The sequence below is a fragment of the Oratosquilla oratoria genome, chromosome 38 (genome assembly GCF_046742065.1).
Source record: "Oratosquilla oratoria isolate Oo_2021 chromosome 38, ASM4674206v1, whole genome shotgun sequence".
NCBI classification, from domain to species: Eukaryota; Metazoa; Arthropoda; class Malacostraca; order Stomatopoda; family Squillidae; genus Oratosquilla; species Oratosquilla oratoria.
Genome location: NC_134814.1, coordinates 38,605,723 through 38,614,240, shown reverse-complemented (window position 1 = coordinate 38,614,240; position 8,518 = coordinate 38,605,723). Strand labels below are relative to the sequence as shown.

At 39.9% G+C, this 8,518-nt stretch overlaps 1 protein-coding gene across 1 annotated transcript in view; it reads left to right on the top strand.

Annotated features, from left to right (window-relative positions):
• Positions 1–6,225: 6,225 nt before the first annotated feature.
• Positions 6,226–8,518, top strand: part of Strump (WASH complex subunit strump) — a gene marked incomplete at its 5' end in the record, with an annotated part of 57,226 nt that continues 54,933 nt past the window's right edge. The window contains 1 exon segment of the mRNA XM_076176201.1: positions 6,226–6,366. Coding sequence (XP_076032316.1) covers positions 6,245–6,366 — 122 coding nt within the window.

Below are 8,518 nucleotides of genomic sequence, written 5' to 3'. Positions count from 1 at the left end.
CAAGAGAGTGCAAGGATAGGAGCAAATGGAGCCATCTGTCCTGGCCATCCCCTGGAGGGGGTGGGAAGTTCCTAGGAACAGGCATCAGACTCATACATTGTAGATATAGTAGGCTCTGAACTTCTGACTCCATCAATCCAAGTCCTGCAGTTCCTGCTGTTCCTCTTCAGGCTCCTCAATATCAGATGGGGAAATCTGGGGCCAGCCGCCGGGGCTGGGCTTCATCAATTGAGCCCTCAGAATATTCCATTTCTGAATCATCCGACTCAAGCTGGAAAGTAGGGATATTGCCTGAGGCAGTAGAATCCCTGCTGGTTGATGGATGTGGTTGTAGTAGTGGTGGATAAGTGGCAGGAGCTGCATAAAACAAAATATTAAAAAATATACAGGTAAACGTCGACTTACGATGGCCGCGACTTACGATTGTTCGACTTTACGATGACGACGACGACGATATGATAATTTAACCCCTTCCATACGGTGCCCGCACACGTATGCGTCATGAGGAGCAAGTGGATTCGCGACGCTGCCATATCGGCGTCTTGATTATATTTATTGTAGTCGCCCCTGTGTTTTTACATTCTCTCAAATGATTCATTCTCTGTGGTTTTCAAAATTCGCGGGTGAAAGAGAGAACGATCGATATAAGCGGTGACTATATCTTATGATGCGAGTATTATTTAGTCACGTCGTACGGCTGGCATTGGCTGTACATGTTTAATAGGCTATATCAGTATCTCTGGTGGTTAATATACAGGTAGGCTAGGTACAGTGACCACGGAACAGAGTGGGGATCGACTTACGATGAGATCGTCTTACGATGGCTCTATCGAAACCTAATGCCATCGTAAGTCGACGTTTACCTGTATATCCATGTTTTTTTTAATATAAAAAACATTTTTTTTTATTATTAAAAAAAGAAAGAATTAACACTTTTTTTGAGTTGCATCTATATGCCAGATCTAGAATAACTACTGTGAACAGACCCACTCAGGTTTCCAGACTCACATCTGGAAACCCCCCCCAGACAGTTCCCATGTACCGTAGATAAACCAATAAACCAGCAGCCCTCCCTAGTCACCAATGTATTTTTAAGTTTAAGGATTAGTTTTTACCATCCAAACAATGTAATAAACTAAATATATTGTCCAATTTCTTAGCAGAACGTAATTTAGATTCATTTGGTGTTGCAAAAACATGGTTGTTACCTGATATACCAGATTCTTTCATTTCCATTGCCAATTATAGCATATCTTGAAGTGATGTCCCAGGTTATGTCTGCAAACATGGATTTTGTATATCAGAAAATCCATTACCAGGTAACTTTGTCACTATCGATGTTAATTCTAACAATGTATGCATCATACACCCATTAGAGGGAATATGTGTGAATGATATTTTGACGCAACTTAAAGGGATTTCTCACTGTCTTCTCTTTTTCTGCATGAAGGGGTGGAGAAGGGGGGTCGCCGATTAATTGAAGCAGCCTTGCTGTGGATGTGCTGTGTCTTGCTACATTGCTTTTGACCCAGGGCAGTGGATGGGATGCAGGGATGACCCATCATCCAGGAAGAGCCAAGACAAGAGGGAGGGAGGGGTAAATGGGAGTATGTGGGGATGAAATGGGTGGGAGTGGATTTTATGCCTTTGTTTTTTGGCTACCTCCCTTGTAAGGGGGAAAAAGCCATTGGTATATATATATATATATGTATATATATATATAAATCCCCTACTATCATACATAACCTCTTTAGTATGAGTTAAGTTCTTGTGCACACCACTGTATGTCTAATGTATGATGCATCACACTACTTGTGTCATAGAATAGAGTCACTGCTGTATTACTTGTTCTCTTTCACTCTTAGTAATAATAAACACAGAAAATGTGATCAAACTAGTTCACAGAATTTGGGGGTCACTTGGCTATAACTACAAAATAAATAGGGCTACACAACCCCAAAAATAGATACAGCTTAGATAACATACTTTTAGAGAAAACTGAGTGTGAGAGAGACTTGGGAGTTCTGGTGAGTCCGGACCTTAACCCCTTCAATACCATGATGCCTACATAGGCGTCATGAGGAGCAAGTGGGTACGCGAGGATGCCGATGTCGGCATCTTGATTATATATATTGTAGTTGTACCTGCGTGACCCCCATACTCTGTAAACTAGCTTCATCATATTTTCTATAGTTATCAAAATTCACGTATGAAAGAGAACGAGCAATACAGCGGTAACTTTATTTTTTATGATGCGAGTATTATGATGCAACATTGCACGTCTGGCAGCTAATGCTGCCCGCAGATTTTGGCCCAGAGTGAAGGGGCTAAAACCAGGAAACTGCATTAGCACCAGGAATAAAGCTAACAGAGCATTAGGTTTCATTACTAGGACGGTAACAAATAGAAGTGCAGAGGTAATTATTAAACTCTATCTAGCGATAGTTAGACTCATCCTTGACTATGCGGTACAGTTTTGGTCTCCGTCCCACAGAATGGATATCAATTCACTAGAATCAGTACAGAGAAGAATGATCAAAATGATACATGAACTCAGAAATTTGCCTTACGAAGAGAGTCTTAGGCACCTTAACTTACACAATCTGGAAAGACGCAGAATGCGGGGTTATCTAATAGAAATGTTCAAGTGGATCAAAGGCTTTAACAAGGGTGATGCAAACAAGGTCATCATATTAAAACAACAGGGCTGGACTCACAGTAATGGTTATAAACTGGACAAATTTAGATTTAAAAAGGAAATAGGCAAGAATTGGTTTACTAATAGGGTGGTCAACGAATGGAATAAACTTAGTAACCATGTAGTAAGCGCTGAATGTATCAGTTGTTTTAAGAAACGATTAGACAACTTTATGGATGGGGATGACAGGTGGTGATGGATATGGAGCTGCCTAGTGTAGGCCTTATGGTCTCTTGCAGTCTCCTTCATTCTTATGTTCTTATTATGTTTTTATGCCAACATCCTTGTATACCCACTCATGCCTCATGACGTCTATGTAGGCATCATCCTATGGAAGAGGTTAAATCACTGTAAATTCTTTGCGGATGATCTCAAACTCCATCTGAAGATCTGTCACAACCCTATCTATTCCCTAGCTACCAAAATAAGCGTACTTCAGAGGGATACAGTGTCCAGGGTAGCCTCTTCATGGAGCCTCAATTCAACCTGTCCAAGTGTGGTGCTGTGTTGCCAACGAGGGACTGTTTGGGCTGCCATAGGCCCCCTCCTTCACTACAACCATAAGGATTTAGGGATAACAGTTGATAATTCTTTGAAATTTCACCTACACATAAGACCATAGTATAATGACACTCTTTAAGACTCATATAAGACCACCATTGGAATTTGGATTTATATTGTGGAATACTTGTTATGTGGGTGAGCTCAAACTTCTGGAGGCTGTTCAGTGTCACTGGACTAGGCAGATAGATGGACTTTCAGAGCTAAGAAACACAGATTGCCTCAAGTCCCTAAACCTCAATTCATTTAAGGGGTCTTGAGAGCTGACCTTAAAAAGTGTTGGTTTATCTTATGACAAGGGTGCCATCTCCCTATCTGACCTATCCACACCATCCCTAGTTAGTTTTACTAGTGGTCATAAGTACAAAATAGCTAAACCTCATATTTCTACAGATTGTAGACATAGATACTTCAGTGTGCAACATGATCTTTGGAATACCCTCCCTGATAGCACTGTATACTGTAATACCATTGAGGCCTTTATGCTAAGTCTACATTAGTTCCTTGGAGAAAGATTATTCTCATATATTGATTACTAGTAGTTTAAGTTTACCACACTACAATTACTAATTAATATTAAAATAGTATAATACACTGCCTTGTGAATTATTACAACATTGTATAACAAATAGTTGCACATGGCACACAATTCTGCCCACTTGTGATAGTCTCGCATTTCTACGAATGGAATAAACTTAGTAACCTTCATTCTTATGTTCTTATGTACCATGGTACAAATTGGTGGACAGGCCTGCCAGTAGATCTGAGCTGCTAGTTTATGTTGCTATTGTCTGTCAAACCTAGCTTTTGTAATCTAGGGCAGCCAATCAGGTGAAACTCATGAGAGTGCTATGTTACAATTTTGATCAAATATCTTTGATTTTATAAATTATTTCACATTGAGATTTTATCAAATTAAGGTCAAAGCATTGGCAAATATGCATTATTTTTCCTAATATAGAATAAGTTTTGCTAGTAATAGGTTTTGGTGTGAAAGACCACTGTTTCTGTCATACCACAAATATTGAATGAAGCAAGTGAATTGTTGGGAATAAACCAGCTTCAGCTGTTGAGCCATTTTGAAGTGGTGCTGACTTGCTGTCTAGTTTCTGACACAAGCAGTTGGATAGTATCACAAAACTCCCTACGGTACTACACACCTATTTCCAGTGTGTAAGAAGTCCTTATCCAGGACTAAAAGAGTTACACAATTTTATGCCTTGTTATTTGTTCAAAAGTCAGAGAGAGAAGGAAAATGCTGAACTATCAGCAGACAACATTTTATTATTAATTTTATGCCTTGTTATTTTATCAAAAGTTAGAGAGGAAGAAAAAACTGAACTATCAGCGGACAACATTTTATTACTTTACTATACACAAAATGTTACATATTCCAATTTATATATTCATTGATTTAGGACAGAAAATTAAATTTACCTATGAAACATGAGAGAGGTGAGGAACATACACTGGTGTCTTGTATTCATGAATGAGAATTGGATAATTCTACTCAACCTGAGACTGGAGACAAATGACTCCAGACACTTAAAGAGCATTCCCTGCCAGGGATGATGAAGTTAGGATGTGTGACCATATCAGGCTAGACAAGTGACTTGGGTCACTCGAAGTACATCCACTCCTAGGGGCAATGAAGATAGGCTGTGTGCCTATATCGAGAAAGATGAACGACTCCAGTCACTTGAAAATCATCCACTATTAGGAGTGACAAAGATATGCTATGTGCCTATATCAGGAAAGACAAGCGACTCCAGTCACTTGAGACACTGATGGGGGCAACAAAGATAGGCTATGTGCCTATATCAGGAAAGGCAAGCAACTCCAGTCACTTGAAGAGTTGAATAAGAAATATGCATCCTGACATTGGTGCTGGTCTTGGGAAGAGAGAGACATGTCCAATGCCTCTTAGTTATAATTTCTTTTAGCCATAAGCACATTCTTTCCCTTTCCTTTTGTAACCTTCACTGATGACATCATTACTATGCAGTTATGCGGAGTGCCAGGTATTGCTTGCATAGATAATTTACATAAGTCTCAAATGTTAGGAACATATTTTCCCAGATGGGTATCTCCTCTCTCCGCTCTCACACCACACAATGTACATGTGATGTGATATGGTTTAACATCACACACTCCCCCCTATCAGGAGGCTAGGACAGTGCCCCTCACAGAGGGCTTTGTAGCGTGGAATTTAATGAACCATGCCCTTGGTTCAACTTTGCTGGTGGCAGGATTCGAATCACCCTCACCCCAACCTTCGCCACAAGTAACGACGTCCTAACCATAGCACCACAATTTCTCCCAATTTATACAGTTACAACAATTTATCAATATAGAATAAAATGCAAATTTAAATTCTTGATATTTTGCCATATACTTCAGTATAAAGTACAGTACACAGTACATATACAATTATTATAATACATATACAATATTCATTAGCGGATATGAAACATCCTATCACATGCTAGGGCATGGCAGATAGGTGTGGGATGGCTTAAGGGTGGATGTATGCCACCCTGTCGAGAAACCATAGTGCTGCTCACAGATATATGACAGTGTCATAAAGACAGGAAATTAAATGTTAATGTGTGAAGCAAGGTACAACTGACAGTGCAAGGCAGGGCTGCTCAGCTCACTCTCAAAGGCTGTGAGCAGAGTTTTTCCTATCAGAGTTTAGAAACATTGTTATCGAATTTGATGTAAGTTCTGTAAACATATTAGCATATATAAACACAGGAATAATTAAATTGGTTTAAGATGGTTTATATAATGTCATACAATATTTTGTATGTTATTAGAATGACACTGTTGTAGTATGTCCTTGCTTGTCAAGTGTCTGTTGCTTCTAGCCTTTTGGAGCACAGATAATTGCTATACTATTATAGTGTATCAATAGTCATAACACTTGTTTTTACACATTTTTTTTTCACATCCTCTTTATACAGGTGGCATGTAACATATGAAATGGCAGATTTCTTGGCTGAGAACAATGTGTGTGGGCAAACAATTCTGCGCCTGGTGGCAAGGGGCAATTCAATCATTGCTGAGCTTTTGAGACTGGCCAGCTTTGTACCACCAGTGTTCAGGTATGACAAGAGTAGACCATAAATACATTTTCTGCAAGAATATTAGTCAGCAAATCTATAATTTCTGTTAGCTAGTAGTAGATTTAGTTTTCTTCCCAAATACTGTAGTGTACTTGTCTATATCCAGGTGCTAGTGCTAGGATTTGCATTTATTACATTAACATACAGCCAATACTGCCAGGGTATTTGCTGTATGTTATTGTACAGTATGAATTGCTGTGTTTTGCTGCTTCTGACCCAGGGCAGTGGGTGAGATGCAGGGATGACCCGTCATCGAGGAGGAGCCAAGATAAGAGGGAGGGAAGGGGGTGAATGGGAGTGGAGTATGTGGGAATGGAATAGGTGGGAGTGGTTTTTATGCTTTTGTTTTCTGGCTACCTCCCTTCTAAGGATGAAAAGACCTTTGATATATGTATATATGTATGTATAATTCGCTCAGTAGCATGCAGCCAATACTTTATGGACTATATGAGACATCCCCATGAATCAGAGCCAGACATCATTTTGTCTATATTAGAGGAAATCTCTCCACATAGAGAAATGTTGCTACTTTATTGTACTGTGACAGTTCCTCTGTTATGCCTTCCTATCCCTCTCTTAATATGTGCCGTCTTACACGACGTCTTTGAGTATATATTTCCATTTTCACCTCTGTGGTCTGTCTATTCTATCTATAAACCAAGGATTTTTTTACCCCAAACAAAGGAGGTAGTGAAGTAAAAAAGCAAGTACCTACTCCTACCTATTTCACTCCCACCCATTCCCCTTCCATCCACCACCCTTTCTTTCCCCTAATCTTAGTTCCTCATGGGTAATGGTTCATCCCCATATCCTGCCCACTGCTCTGGGTCAGAAGCAATTCAGCAAGGCCACTTCACTTAACTGGCACCCCCTCTTCTCTTTCCCCTCATGTTGAAAAAGAGAAGATGGGGAGATATCCCTTCAGGCTTCGTCAGAATATCATTCGTACATAACCACTCCCTACTACCCTCTTCCTTGCATTAGAGTATCATTTATACACAGGCATTCTCCAGTTATCCCTATCTCCTGCCTTCTCCCTTCCTTGCTCATCAGACATTTCCCCTCTTGCTCAACACCCCTTTCACCCCATCCATCCATCTCATTCTCAGTTGTGCCCTCAAGTTCACTCCCTCCTGTCTTTCACACCTCATTTTACTAATCTTTCATCACTCATTCTTCCCATGTGTTCAAACCATCCCAGTATTCTGTCCAATTTAGTCACCCCTACCATACTTCTCTGATATTTCATCCCAAGCACATTTAAACTTTTCCTCTCTGCCTCTCTTAGATTTCATGTTTCTGCCCCGTGCAGTACTATCAGCACAACTACCCCTTCATATAGTCTCCTCTTTGTACCCATTCCCAAATGCCTATTTCTCATGACACTTTTTAATCCCCAAGGCATTTACTTGCTTCTCTCATTCTACAATTTACTTCCACCTCCATTCCCTTTCCTGCTATATGCCACCCCAAACACTTAAAATTATTCACTTCATCCAGCCTCTCTCCTTTAAGACTTACTCTCTGCCATCCTCTCCCCTTTTACATCTCCCTTTTACCCACATTTACCTTCAACTTTTTCTCATAGCATACCTTCCCAAGCTCCATCACTCCCTTGATCCCTCATCTGACCCCACCACAAGTGCAGTTGCATATAGGTCACCACAAACTTTCTACTTTTCATATTCTTGCCTTCGACTTTTATCATGATCAGTTCAACATTACCTTTGCCCTCTGCAATTTTTGTCACGTTTAGGTCTTTCTTGGCCAAGAACATGATTCCCCCTCCCTGTTTCTTGTCCCTGTTTTTTATCCAGTAATTGTATAGACCTTGTCCAATAACGATGGATGGTATTTCACCTCTTAGTTTAGTCTCTACAATTCCCATTATGTCTGGTTTTTCTTCTAACAGATAATCATTGAGTTCGTTCAGACCTGAAATTAATCCGTCAATGTTAGTATAGGCCACTTTTAATTTTCTTCCTTCTCCATTATTTTTTCTGTCCTTGGTTTTTTCGTTTTGATGCGCCATTGTCTCAATCTCATGTTGATTACTCTCCAATGGAATTCTTTGCATTCTGTCTCTGTTCTCATCAAGTTTTTTTCCTTTGCTTCTTCTCTTAGTGACTTT